General features: G+C 43.1%; 1 protein-coding gene across 1 annotated transcript in view; it reads right to left on the reverse strand.

The window, feature by feature from the left end:
* The window catches only part of MINDY4 (MINDY lysine 48 deubiquitinase 4), a 76,557-nt gene that overhangs the window by 53,561 nt on the left and 8,552 nt on the right, over positions 1–14,444 (reverse strand). Inside the window, exons 4-7 of the mRNA XM_064421545.1 lie at positions 14,179–14,298; positions 12,948–13,150; positions 11,352–11,610; positions 9,913–10,331 (exon numbers count right to left, since the gene is read on the reverse strand). Of these exons, the coding sequence (XP_064277615.1) occupies positions 9,913–10,331; positions 11,352–11,610; positions 12,948–13,150; positions 14,179–14,298 (1,001 nt within the window). The remainder of the gene's footprint in view (positions 1–9,912; positions 10,332–11,351; positions 11,611–12,947; positions 13,151–14,178; positions 14,299–14,444) is intronic.

Below are 14,444 nucleotides of genomic sequence, written 5' to 3' on the forward strand. Positions count from 1 at the left end.
TTGGGCCTTCAACTCTTAGGCCATTTAATTTTTAAGGATGTGGAATATTTGTGGCCTTCCACTTCTTGTCAGAAACTTCAGATTTTTAACAGTCCAAACCATGGTAACAATATAAATGATCTTCCTGAAAACTAGTATCAAGTGTTAAACTGGGAGATAAAAGCTTATACTGAGGATGGGGTATTCTCTTATCTTATTATAAAAAAAGGTAAATTCAAAAAACAGGTTACTGGTGAGCCCACAGAGATTTTATCTCCTGGTAAAGTAATCTTAGGGGTAAAATGGGGTGAAAAAGCTTCCTTGTGCTACCTGCACACAAATGATTTTTTTTAAGGAGCAAGTAATTCTACAGAGTCATGGAATAGTTTGAGTTGGAACACACCTCCATGATCCTCTAATGCAAATTCTCAACTGACTGACTGCATTTCAGGCAAGAGGCTGGACCTCTCCAGATTTACCTCCTTTCCAAAAATAAAGAAATTATACAGAAGCCATTTGTCATTTCCAGTAATTGCAAAGTGCCTCTTCCTATGGAGTGCTGGAAAAATACTAAAAGGGCAAATGGCAGCCCCACAGATGTTACACCATGGGCTCTGCTGCCATAAATCCATTGGCACCACAAAAAAGTCACAATAGTTTATAACTTTTATTTTAGGCCCTATTTTCCGGTCCAAGCATTATGTTATAAAAGGTGTTACACAACTCCGGGCACTTGAAGGTTTTCACTCCTGATTTGGCAACCACAAGCTCTCTTTTCATCCATGGGTGAGTTAAATCCATATTCCCCACGGATGAGCCCGTTTTGTGTGACAGACATTCCTCTGCTGCCAGTTGGATGAATCAAATCCGGGCTGACCCCATGGAGCAAGGGACCAGAACCCCTCCAGGAGGGTTTGGTTCTTCTCTCCAGGAAGGTGTGGCTGCAATGTTCTCACTGTTTCCTGCCTCCAAAACCACTCCAAGCACTGGAGATGATGCAGAGTGTGGGTAAAGGATAACACAGAGACCCCTGACAAAGGCAGAAGGAAATGTGCCAACTTAATTTACCCCTGGGCTGCTCCAGAAGTGTTCTCACTGTGTTTCCTGCCTCCAAAACTATTCCAGAGCAGTGGAGATGTTGCAAAGCGTGTCTTGAAGGACAATGCAGAGATCCCAGACAAAGACAGAAGGAAATGTGCCACCCTAGCTTTCTCCAGCACTGCTCTCACTATGTTTCCTGCCTCCAAAACCATTCCAAAGCACTGGAGACGATGCAAAGCATGGCTCAAGAAGAACACAAAGACCCCAGACAAAGGCAGAAGGAAATGTGCCACCCTAATTTATTCCTGGGCTGCTCCAGCACTGCTCTCACCATGGTTCCTGCCTCCAAACCCACTCCAAGCACTGGAGATGATGCAGAGTGTGACTGAACGACAACACAGAGAATCCCTGACAAAGGTGGAAGGAAATGTGCCAATGTAATTTACTCCTGGGCTACTCCAGCATGTCCTCACCATGTTTCCTGCCTCCAAACCCACTCCAGAGCACTGGGAGAAGCTGGAGATGATGCAGAGCGTGGTTGAAGGACAACACAGAGACCCCCAACAAAAGTGGAAGGAAATGTGCCAACCTGATTTACTCCTGGGCTGCTCCAGCACTGCTCTCACTGTGTTTCCTGCCTCCAAAACTATTCCAGAGCAATGAAGATGTTGCAAAGTGTGTCTTGAAGGACAATGCAGAGATCCCAGAAAAAGACAGAAGGAAATGTGCCACCCTAGTTTACTCCAGCACTGCTCTCACTATGTTTCCTGCCTCCAAAACCATTCCAAAGCACTGGAGACGATGCAAAGCATGGCTGAAGAAGAACACAAAGACCCCAGAAAAAGGAAGAAGGAAATGTGCCATCCTAATTTACTCCAGCACTGCTCTCACCGTGTTTCCTGCCTCCAAACCCACTCCAAGCACTGGAGATGATGGAGAGTGTGGCTGAAGGACAATGCAGAGATCCCAGATGAAGGTGGAAGAAAATGTGCCACCCTAATTTACTCCAGCACTGCTCTCACCGTGTTTCCTGCCTCCAAACCCACTCCAAGCACTGGAGATGATGGAGAGTGTGGCTGAAGGACAATGCAGAGATCCCAGATGAAGGTGGAAGAAAATGTGCCACCCTAATTTACTCCAGCACTGCTCTCACCGTGTTTTCTGCCTCTAAAACCACTCCAGAGTACTGGGGGAATCTGGAGATGATGCAGAGCTTGGCTGAAGAACAACAGAGATCTCAGACAAAGGTGGAAGGAAATGTGCCACCTTAATTTACTCCTGGGGTGCTCCAGCACTGTTCTCACCATGTTTCCTGCCTCCAAACCCACTCCAAGCACTGGGGGAAGCTGGAGATGATGCAGAGCGTGGCTGAAGAACAACACAGAAATCCCAAAGGCAGAAGGAAATGTGCCACCCTAATTTACTCCTAGGTTGCTCCAGCACTGCTCTCACCATGTTTCCTGCCTCCAAACCCACTCCAAGCACTGGAGATGATGCAGAGTGTGGCTGAAGGACAATGCAGAGATCCCAGACAAAGGTGGAAGGAAATGCACCAATGGAATTTACTCCTGGGCTGCTCCAGCCCTCGTTCCTTTCCGCTCTTTCGTCTGAAACTCTGACTCAACTCCTACTTTCTAGAAACCCCAGCCCAATGCATCCTCTTCCTCTCACAGTGGGAAAAACTGATTTGATTCCTCAAGCATTGCTCACACACACACTGAGGATCCTGGAATAATCTGGGGCTTTCTGGCTGGTTTTAAATGAGATCAAGTCCAAAATGACCCGGCTGTGGGAGCTCACCCTCATTGCACAGAACTGGCTAGCCAGGTGGTGAGGGCTTCTAGGAACTGGTCAATACCTCCCAGGATCAAAATTTCATTACTCACCAAATTGCCAGGCATTATTTTAGACAGAGCCAGCCCATCCCACACACTGATTTTGTGAGTAACACTGAAATATTGCAGCCCACCAGGCAAATAATACAGAATATTCCTAGAAAACCTGCTTTTGCACCAAAATGCACAGTAGGAAGGATTGAAGCCAAGCAAATCTGCTGGGTAAATAATGTACATTACATAACTTTGCTGGAACTATTTTTCCTTTCAGCTGAAAATTCAATTTTATTATTTTTAAAAAATAGCATTAAAGCTGGAACATTAATTAGTATTCCTTATGAAATGAGACATTCACATATTAACCTTCAACAGGCATAGAATTCAACTATTTCACTGTGTCAAGAAATGATCAGTGCAGTCCAGAAACCTTCTGGGTTGCTTGTGCTCTGCTTTGTTGCTTACACTGACTGAAGGAACACCAAATCCTGCTCAGGACTTGCTCAGGAACTCATGGCCAATATTCTCTGCCAATCTGCTAATGCAGATCAGCCCAGATTGTAGCTGGGGATGATGCAGGATAAAAAGATAGGAGAGGATATTTACAGTTTTAGGCGCTCAACCTCTATAATTGACAAGTATTGGCTCAGTCTTCACATGGAAAATAAGCTGTTTTATTCCTGTTAATAACAGTGAGCATGAATATCAATCCTTTAAGAACCATAACGCTTTCAAAATAATATTTTGAAAGCGTTATGGTCCTTATAATATTTATACAATAATATTTTTAAAGTGTCAGATATCTAAAAGAATAAAAAAACAAAACAGCTAAACAACCCTGAATATATTTTTAAGGATTTAAGGAATTTGTTTAAAGATCTGTATTTTTTATCTCTAGGGATTTCCTATTTCTATAAAGACATTTTCAGGACCCTTTTTTTTTTTTTTTTGGAACATATGAAAGAGAAAAAGGAGAATTCTCACTAACACAATGGGTTCACCTGCACTGTGATTTTATAATGCTGAGGATCAGGCCAGGAGCAGAAGGTAGCAGTTCTTGCCCTGAGAGTCACAGTGTGACAATGCTAGAGACACCCTAAATACATGGAGGAAATAAAAAACAAATCAGTAAAACCTAAGAGAAAAACAACAGCAAAAGTTCAGAGCAGCAAAGATAAAAATATTTAACAGACAGTACAATCTTCAGACAAAAAATGCCTAAAGGAACATGAAAAATATTTAAAGTATTTTAACAGAGGTGAATATGTAGCAAGGAACAGAAACACCAGTCATAAAATCAACTTCAGCTATGGATAACAGGGCAAAATACAGCAAATGGAAGGTGACTACAAAAACAACAACAAAAAAATTCCTTATAATAGGAACTGCAAGAAAGTGAATGTATTATCAGGGGAGAGGTGTCACCTGAGTCATTTGAGAACGGAGCATACAGAACCTGGAAAAAGTATTTCAGCAAATATAAATATATACAGCAGTGATTAATCTGCCATAGAAAGAAATTACCCTAAAAGTTCTTTTCCATCCATAATTTCTAAGACTCTATGAAATATGAGCAATATTCCACTTGGTGTCTGTGGCAATTCCCTAACCCAACCCTATCCATGTTAGAACGCAGGGCACTGCTAGGGAAAGGCTTCTTACCAAACAAGGAGGGATATTTTGGGAATGGGAAGCACTGAACAGTGCCCAGCTGTGGTGAACTCAGCAGAGAGACGGTGGCAGAAGGAGAAACCCTGGCTCTGAGCTCACTGGCACTTTCCTGGTGGTGGAGCCACAGAGCATGGGAGGGACATCATGGAAATGATGCCTTGAGAAGGCTGACCTAGAACAGAGACTGGACAGAGCTAAAGAATAAAGCAGGGATTTATTCAAAGGATCTCCTCCATGGATCCACCTTGGGCAGCACCAGAGCCCAGCCAGGGCTGCACCCAAGATGAACCCAAATGGTCCCAAAATGCACGAGCGCTGCCGGGGTCTCTCCCTGGGCTCAGCTCTGCTCCATGTGCACATTGCAGTTCAGTGTCCAATCCCAGCTGCAGCCCCTGCAGTCCCATCCTGCTTGTTTTTCTCTCTGCAGCCCACGGGGTTTGTGCTCCTGGGCTGAGATTTGGATCATTTGTCCTTGGTGCCCAGCTGGAGCAGGAATTGTTTTGTCTCCCTGCTCTGTGCAGAGAGTTCACCATCCCCTGATGTGAAGCTCAGACCCACACACTAAAGCAGCACAGAACCTGAAAATAGAAAAGCTAAACCTGAGGCATCAGAAAAGGCACCTAAATCCAACCTCCACAGCCATAACCCAGTCCCTGGTGCCTGGAATACCCCTCTGCCCTGGCAGAATGCTGGCAGGAGAGCAGCAGCACAACCAGGCTGATGGTCAGGCACAATCAGGTAACTGTAATCCAGGGGACTGCTCACAATGGAAGGATGAGTGCAGAATCAATTATCCTCCCTGCTCCTGAAGCTGCACACATCTCTGCCTCTGGACAATGGGATTCACTGCTGCATCCCTCTCTCACTAATGGCAGCAGGAAATTTTTGTTTTGACGTCACGACACTCCCAGTTCTTTGTGCCTTTCTGATTCTGAGCCCTTCCCTTGGAGTTCCTAGGAAATATCCTTAACTTCAGGTCCTGACTGCAAAGTCCTGTTGCTCTCTTGGTCAAGTCTTACCCTTTTTTTCTGATTTCAGTGCTCTGATTTTAATTTTGTATTGTTTTTCCTGGAACTGGGGGAGGGAAGTTGGTTGGCTTTCTATGTGAAAACCAAAATTTCAAGTATCACATGTTCTTCTTTTTAACTACCAGAAGATAAATGGGGCTGTACAGACCAAATCTGTCCCTCTAACTCAGCAAAAGGTGGTTGCACCCCACTGCAGAACTGCCAGCTCAGATTTACTCATCCAAAAATTATTCAGCTGACAACTGGAGGGTTTCCACAGAACAACCCCACTTTGCACTGATAGACTTAATGGGAAATTGGGAAAACACTTCAGGGACTGCAGGAGCAAGAACTGCAACACGCCTCTGTAGTCAAGACAAAAGAACTGTTTCTCAACTGTTCTGAAGTGGGTTTTTATTTCCTTTCTCCAATTTTGTTTGCTCAAGCTGTGAAATGGGGAAATCTTGACCTTCTAACCCCATGTAACCTTCCCAAAAAAGTCATTATTCATTGTGGGTTTTTTTCCAGAAAAGCAATAGAAAGTCTTTAATGCAAGGATAGTCATCCACTTCAACACCCATTTATTTCTTTACAATTTCTAAAGAACATGAACTCCATTCCATTCACTCTTTATTCTGTGTGCTGAGATTAATGATAAATATTCCCCTCCAGCAGGGGATTCAGCACCAAGGAGAATCACAGGATGATTTAGAGGTCACCTGGCCCAACCCTACCTCAAGATATTAAAGGAAGCAGAGAACCTTTCCTTGCTGCCATTCCAGGCTCTACCCAGGATAAAAGACCCAGGAAAGTCTTTATTAATTTGCTGCCTGTGACCTGAGTGATGTTCCCTCAACATCATCTCTCCCAAGTTCCTAGGAACCTTAAGAAACCACAGACACAGCAATTTTTAGGTGGAATCTTGGATCAGTCACTTAGTCTGGGTACTTTTAAATTTAGGTTTTTATTTCCTTCAAGAATCTCTTTAAAAAATAAATAAAGTAGTGAAAAATCCACATTATATTTGGCCTTGCACACAAATGAGAGGAACAGAGACTCAACAAAAAGAGGGGAATACTCCTTTGAAAATGAACAATAAACAAGAGCATCAAAATTACCTGAAAGGGGTTTCAAATTCTCCACTGAAGTAGCACTGAGACATAAATGTCATTTTGAATTTGTTAAGTTAAATAAAATTGCTGAGAAGGAGGAATTACTGATATATTTCTGTATAAATGGGTGTGCACTGCTTGCACAACATCACCACGTCCCAGCATTTAAAGCCTGGCTCCAATTAAGATGGAAACTCCCTTCTTCCAAGGAATCACATGGAAAAGACAAGAGGCCATGGCTACAAATTACTCCTGGGGACATTGCAATTGGACACAAGAGGAAAATTTTTCAAAAGAACAATCAGCCATTGGAACCATCCCCCCAGGGAAAAGTTTTGAATTCCCAAACCCTGGGCACCTTTAAGATTTGGCACAAAGGGTGCTGGGTCACCTTGTCTAGGCTGTGCCTTTGCCAAGGGAGGTTGGACCAGGTGATCCTTGAGGTCCCTTCCAACCTGGCGTTGTGGGATTCTGTGAACTGAGAAATTCAACTGGCTGCTGTCTGCTTACAGCTGAGGATAAATGAAGATTTGCTGCCACCTATATGTTGCTTTTCTCATGGATTAATTAAAACAAAAATTATAAAAAAAACCAACCACCTGTAGAATCTGGGTAGGTATGCAAACTCCACAGCATGTTATATTTTTTCATTAAATAATCCTTCATGACTTGGCAAAAAATACAATCATGGCAATAAAGAACCATCACTGACCCCTATAATTTCTTTTAATAAAAGGTGTGAGTCAAAATGCTGTGCATCTGCCTTTCCCTAGGATATTTTATGGCCAGGAATTCTTTTAAAGCTTGGCAGTAGTTTTACTTCCAATTTTTTCTCATGTTTGTACAGGATGCCTTCAGCTTGAATGCTGTAACAGCAATTTTAGCATGGGAGAAAAGAGAATAAAAAATAAAGTAAATAAAAGGAAAAATAAGATTCATCTTTAGTTTTCTATGGGGAACAAAACAAGAACTGCAGATGCTGTGAATGAGCCAGCTGTGGTTAATCCTATAGAGGTTTTCTGCTGCTCATCTAAATACTTAGATTAGGATTTAGTAACAGAGAATGGAAGAGGATCCAGACAAACACCTGCTGTATTTACACTGTAATTTTTCACTGTATTACCATTGCAATCCAGTGGTAATTACCACTGTAATACACTGCATTATCACTGTAATTTTTCATTCTTTAAAATGCTCAATCACGTTGACCAAAACCTGCACGATTTGGCTGAAGAGAAATAAAAGTCTTGCAAGAGCCAGACCTAATATTGAGGTTGTTTATTTGGAGTTTCTGCTCCTCCCTCTGACCTGCAGGAGTCCCAGCAGCCCTGCTGGGTTCTGTGGGTGCTTCCAGGAGCTCAGAGCTCAGCAGGGATCTGAAAGCTCTGCTGGATCAGCTCCCACTGCCGGCAGGAATGAACTCTGAAGAGGGCTCTGCTTAGGAAAGAGCTCCCTCTCCTGCTCCTGCCGAGACCAAAGCAGCTCTGGGAGGGAAGGGAATTGTTCCCAATCCCTCCCTGCCTGCAGGGATGGAGCACAGACAGGATGGCAGCACATCCTGTGGGTCACCCACTTCCAGCCCAGCCTCTCCAAAGGCTGGGAAGTGTCAGTGTGTCCAAACATATCAGAGTGAACCACAGAATTACAGAGTTGTTTAGGTTGGAAAAGATCAAGTTCAACCAGCACTGCCCTGTCCACCACCAAACCCTGTCCCCAAGTGCCACGTCCACACTGCTCCTGAGCACTTCCAGGGGTGGTGACTCCATCACTGCCCTGGGCAGCCTGTTCCAATGCTTGACCATCATTTCAGTGAAGAAATCTTCCCTAATATCCAAACTGAATCTCCCCTGACACAGCTTGAGCCCATTTCTTCTCCTCCTGTCCCTGTTCCCTGGGAGCAAAGCCCGATCCTCCCTGGCTGTCCCCTCCTGTCAGGAGCTGTGCAGAGCCACAGGGTCCCCCCCTGATCCCCCTTTTCTCCAGGCTGAGCCCCTTCCCAGCTCCCTCAGCCTCTCCTGGTGCTCCAGAGCCTTCCCCAGCCCTGTTCCCTTCTCTGGACACGCTCCAGCACCTCAAAGTCTTTCTTGTCACGAGGGGCCCAAAAGTGACTCCAGAATCTGAGGTGGCCTCACCAGTGCTGAGCACAGGGGACAATCCCTGCCCTGGCCCTGCTGCCACCCTACTGCTGACCCAGGCCAGGTGCCACTGGCCTTCTTGCCCATCTGGCCACACTCTGGCTCGTGTTCAGCCACTGTCACCAGGACCCCCAGGTCCCTTTCCCACTGGGCAGCTTTTCCAGCCACTCCTCCCAAAGCTGTGGTGCTGCCTGGGATTGTTGTGACCCCCATGCAGGACCCAGCTGCTAAAAAGTGAGGTTTGTATCAGACTTTTCACTGGTTTTTAGCAACAGTCCTCCCAGGGAACTCCATCCAGGGAATTCCACCACACCTCTGGGGCTCATCCATAATGAACTGTTCCTTCATTGATTAGCCAATATCAGGAATACACTCAATAATCTCAGCTTTGCTGGGGAGCTGCCAAAGGTCACTGAAGCTTTCTTTGCCTAAATTAAAGAGGAGTGTGAGGAAAAAATCATCCTGACAGTGGAAAGGATGAGACAGCACTACCTTATAGGATCAGCACTACCTTGTAGGATCAGCACTACTTTATAGGATCAGCACTACTTTATAGGATCAGCACTACCTTACAGAATCAGTCAAGCTGTATGAAACCAGAGTTTTTAAGACTTTAGACTGTGGTACTTTGGCCTGTTACACATTAATCTTTTACAAATTAAATGAATGTGGAATGCTGCCACTGTGGAATGCTCTTTTCAGCAAATTTTTGATTCCAGATGGGAAGCAAGTGCCACTCCTGACCCATCTGCAGCTCCAGCAGATCCCCAGTTTGAGAATTCCCACAGCCCCTAACTTATAAACGTACTAATACCTAATGTATAATTGTTTCCTTCTCAATAGGGTTTCCATATATGGTGTCTCAATAAGAAATTAAACTGGAAAAAATAGCAATAATAATTTTAAGAAATCAGTGTTAGTGTATGCATTTAAAAAATGCTATGCCTCCCACTCTTACATTTTATCCAGAAAAAAAATTTAAAATCATCAATTAAGAACATAAGAGAGAGAAAAGCCAAAAATATATATTTGGAGTTCTCTGAGGGAGACACTTTGAAAACTTTTATAGTATGAAATAGTGCAGAAAAATAATAAAAACTCTGTTTTAGCATAATACCCCCAGAAATACTCTCACCTGTGGCCTGACAACCGACTCTCAGTTTTCCTGAGGGATCTTTCCTTCTTTTCTCTCCCAGCCCCTGAATGTCTGTGAGGAGCACTCACTTTAAGGCTTTTTTCACTGCTGTCTGCACCAGAGCTTGGAAGAGATTTCCTTTCTTCTGTCTTGGCCCTTTCTTTCTCAGACAGCAGCTTGGATAAAAAGTCCTCTGGATCTTTGGGGCTGTTCCTTGGTTTTTCAGAGGCAGAACTGGTGTGTGAGCTTAGCACAGTCCTTGATGCAAATTCCAGGTGGGATTTTGTGGGAGATGCTTTGCTTTCCTGCAAATCAGGGCTTGGCACACTCAGGTCCTGCTCTTCATGCTCCTCACCCCTGGGCTGAGCTGTGCTGCTGATGCTCGTGGATCTTTTGGAAAGCCTTCTTTTTTGGGGATCCTGGAAGAAAGAGCCATGAAAACCACAGATTAAAATTTCACCTTTATCTTTAAATAAACAAAAAAAGCAAAAGAAAGCTCAAACACTGACTTCTGAACTGACCTATTCATTCATTTTTAGGAATCAGCTTAGAGGGTAAATCAGATTTTTTGAATAATCAGTAATAAAATAAGACACACACTTGCACTTAAAATTTGACCAGTATTAAAGATGCTACCTACCATTAAAATATGTTTTCCATTATTTTACCAGGAACAACAACAAATCACCTCCTAAGAGCTTAATTTTGGGGTTGTATCCAGCTCAGAAAAATCAAGATATATAAGATATTTTACTGGTATCTACCACTACAGGTATCTAGTCTTTACTTGTAAATCAGAGATATTTACAAATATCCAACTAATTCATTGAATTTCCATATGTTCTTCAATACTACCTAAATATCACAGTTAAATATTTTAATTTCTCATTATCACAAGCCTAATTTTACATTGGAAAAGTCCCTGTCGTTATATAAAAGAAGCATACAGGAAAAAAAATAGGCAAGAAAATTTTAACTGTGCTTTGAAAGCACTTCTTGGTGGAATATTGTCTGATTTGAACAATTCAGAAACATATTTTCAACTGAAAGCAATTTTCAGTTCCAAACTGCTACTGATTAAATGTGGGGTCTTGGAAAAACCAGAGTAAAACAGATACTGTGAAGGTAACAAAGCAATTTTCATAGGAAAATGGAAAACCAAATCTGTCAAGAGGTTTCAAGAACGGGAAAGATTTATAAAGGAATTCAGTGACTGAGATCACAGAGATGCAGGGGTGGTTGCCTGCAGTGGCTAAATCTGAAATTCTGAATGAAGCAGAAGGATTTCCCTAACTTACCCCTTCTTTTCAGCCTGCAGATTTAATGAATTAACATGCAGAAGCCATTTGAACATTATTTGCAAGTGACTTTTTTATCCCAGCAGGCTGGATATAAAATCCATGGGCAAGCCAAGCATTTTGTAAAGTGTTGGGAATCACCTCTGGTGGATTTGCCACTGGTCCAGCCATCATTCCTCTGGCAATGAGACCTGCCCTGAGCCTGGACTTCTCCTTCCCTGTGGATTTCAGCTCCTCAGAAATCACAGCTGCTTTTAAATCCTCTCGACTGTCTTGTAACTTCTTGTCCCAAGCACAGGGCAGGTTACTGCCGTGGGTTGTCCCTGTGTGGCTTTTTTCACTTCTGTGCTGATGTTTTCTGGGTGGAGGGATTTTATCCAGGGGATTCTCAGCATCATACCTAGAGGGAAGAAAAAGGAAAAGCTTAAAACTGCAAAGTTATTCACAAGTAAATTAATAAAACCAGCTAATTAGAGCACTGCTGTCAAGTTAAGTTACTTTTTATCCTGAAATGGTAATCAAATGCAGTCACTTTGCACCTAAACATGTGGATGTAGGACTTCAGGACATTATGTCATCATTATTATGTGTCACAATTATTTATAATATGGGTAACACCTTCCCATGCTTACATATTTTGATGTAAAAAGGGTTCAAACTGAGAGAGGGGAAAATTATATTCGATATTGGGAAGAAGTTCTTCCCTGTGAGGGTGGGGAGGCCCTGGCACAGGGTGCCCAGAGAAGCTGTGGCTGCCCCTGGATCCCTGGAAGTGTCCAAGGCCAGGCTGGATGGGGCTTGGAGCAGCCTGGGATGGAGGACTGGGATGAATGAGATGATCTTTAAGGTCCCTTCCAACATTAACACCACTGGGCATTGCTGTGCCCTCCCAGAGCAGTGTCAGGGACTCCCCTGTGGGAGAGATCCATGAAAGGGAAAAAAAAAGGGACTAAAAAAACAAAAATAGGAAGAAAAAAATGGGGAAAAAGTCTTTGCACTGCCTCCTTTTCAGGTGTTGCTTCTGAGCTAAACTTAAAACATCCTTGGCTTTCTTCCCCTGTAAGAAATGACTTCATGGGTTTTCTTCATGCACTGATGCTCAGACTTGGCTGCTTTGAGCATGTTACATTTAGGAGGAAGAACAAAACCTGATTAATTCCCTGAGGGTGGAGGCTGGGATGCTGAATTACACTTCTGTGCCCATTTTAAAAGCTTTCTATGGAAGTGCAGGGCTGTTAACCCTCTTTGAGGCACCAATAAATGAAAAACTTGGTTACATGCCATTTTCAGGTATTCTGAAAGGTCTGAACCTACACTATTTGTAACAACACTGAATTTAAGACAGCAAAACTTGCTTTTGCCTTTGTAAGGCATGAATAGTCATAGTTTGAGCACAGGTGGTTTGTTATACCTCCAAACCTGCTTCAATTTGAGTATTTCCAATGTAAAAGGCATGAAATCTCCTATTTCAATGTGCTTCAGTGACTGAAAGATGCAATTGAGGTTATCAGTCTTCATAATTGGTAGGGAACATAAAAGATCATTTTTGAAGGGTGGCTTGCACAGGAAATTTTAACAATCTGCAAAGTTAAGCTTGGTGTTACGAGGATAAGTAACAAAACAAAGTTGAGCTCAAGATATAAATGATAAAACATTTAACACTCTTTCCCTTCATTAAGAAAAAATAAGCGAATGCACAGGGCAAAGAGAAATAAAGAGAAATAAATCAGACAGTACCTGGAGGCCTGAGTTTTGCTGTCATCCAGGGCACTGGCATTGCCATGCTCCTCATCCAGGAGGTCGGGTGGGTGGGATGCTGAGCTCTTACTCTGAGGAGCTGCCAGAGCAGAGCTGGAACCAGAGCTCCTGGAAGTGCCACGGTGCTCCAGGAAGTAATTAGTAATAATTTCCAGCAGCGTTTTCAGTGGGTTCTCCTTTGCCTGGCCAAAAAGAGAAAGGGGGGGAAATTAATTTGTAGGGAATTCTCAAAGCTTGACAGAAGGCTCACACAGTGTGTGCATCTGTGTGCAAACCTTGAGATGAGAAATGCTGACTTGGAAATGCCATGGAATGGACAGACATTGCTGAGAGAGAAATGGAACCAAGCTTCAGAGGATAGCCTTGCAAATAAGACTGGATCCTTTGGAGAAATAGAGCTATGACAAATACATTGTAATAAGACCCACAAGGGATAATTTTAGATCATTAGCTTTGAGGCATTTTCAGCATGGTGTGGCTAAAGCTGATAGGCCAAGAAACACTTTATGATGTATTGTAATTAGGAAATAGTTGACTTCTGATTGTGCTGTGTGAATTATAACATCAGTATTGTCTCATCCTTCTCATGAGACTCAAAATGGAATAAAAGTGTTTAAAACACCTCCCAGTTGCCCCAGCTCTGGGTCAGAAAAGGGAGTAATTCAACAATAAAGTTATGGTGACTATTGAAACGCTGTGCTAGTCTGGCTGCAGGACATGATTTTTACATTCTACAGCTACTGAACATTTTAACTGTTTCCTAGAGTTACCTGAGGGTTTATCCCAGGAGTGACTGTACAAACAGTCCAGGGAAATGGAAGATGGCAGCTAGAGAATATCAAGAGCTCAAGGGTGCTGCTGTGTTAAGTGAAGGAAGCAGGACACAAAAAAGCAACCTGTCACGGTGATTTCTGACTCTCATTTTAGCTAAATATTCCAAAGTGTGGAAACTGTGCTAGAATGCACTTTTTCTACACTGGGAGAGGGTTTTCTACACTGGGAGAAGGTTTTTTGAAGTGGCATTTATAGACTTTATATGAAGATACCAAAAGCATTGTGATGCCTCAAGTTATGAGTGAACTGTTTACATTGCATTTCCAAGGATAATAAATACTAAAAGTGTAATTTCCATCTGCTGTGCCACATATAAAGCTGCAAATGGAAATGGGCAAGCAAGGACACTTCCACACGGTGCCAGGTATCCCCTCACCTTGTTCTGCTTGTACAGGGAGTGCAGGTGCAGGACATTCCTGAGCTCATTCCTGTTGTTGATGCTGAGTGCAGAGCGGGGAAACTCCCGGTCCATGGTGCTGATGGTTTTCTTCAAACCCTGAGAAGGAAAAGTGTCAGACCCCAAAGCTTTTACTCTGGGTTTTGTTGGGTGTGACACAAAACTTGTGTGTTTGTAAGCAGGTAACCCTCAGAACCTGTGCTGTGATGATACAAAATTGAATTATAGCTGCCCATGGATGTGAG

Source organism: Passer domesticus, chromosome 1 (assembly GCF_036417665.1).
Source record: "Passer domesticus isolate bPasDom1 chromosome 1, bPasDom1.hap1, whole genome shotgun sequence".
Taxonomy (NCBI): Eukaryota; Metazoa; Chordata; class Aves; order Passeriformes; family Passeridae; genus Passer; species Passer domesticus.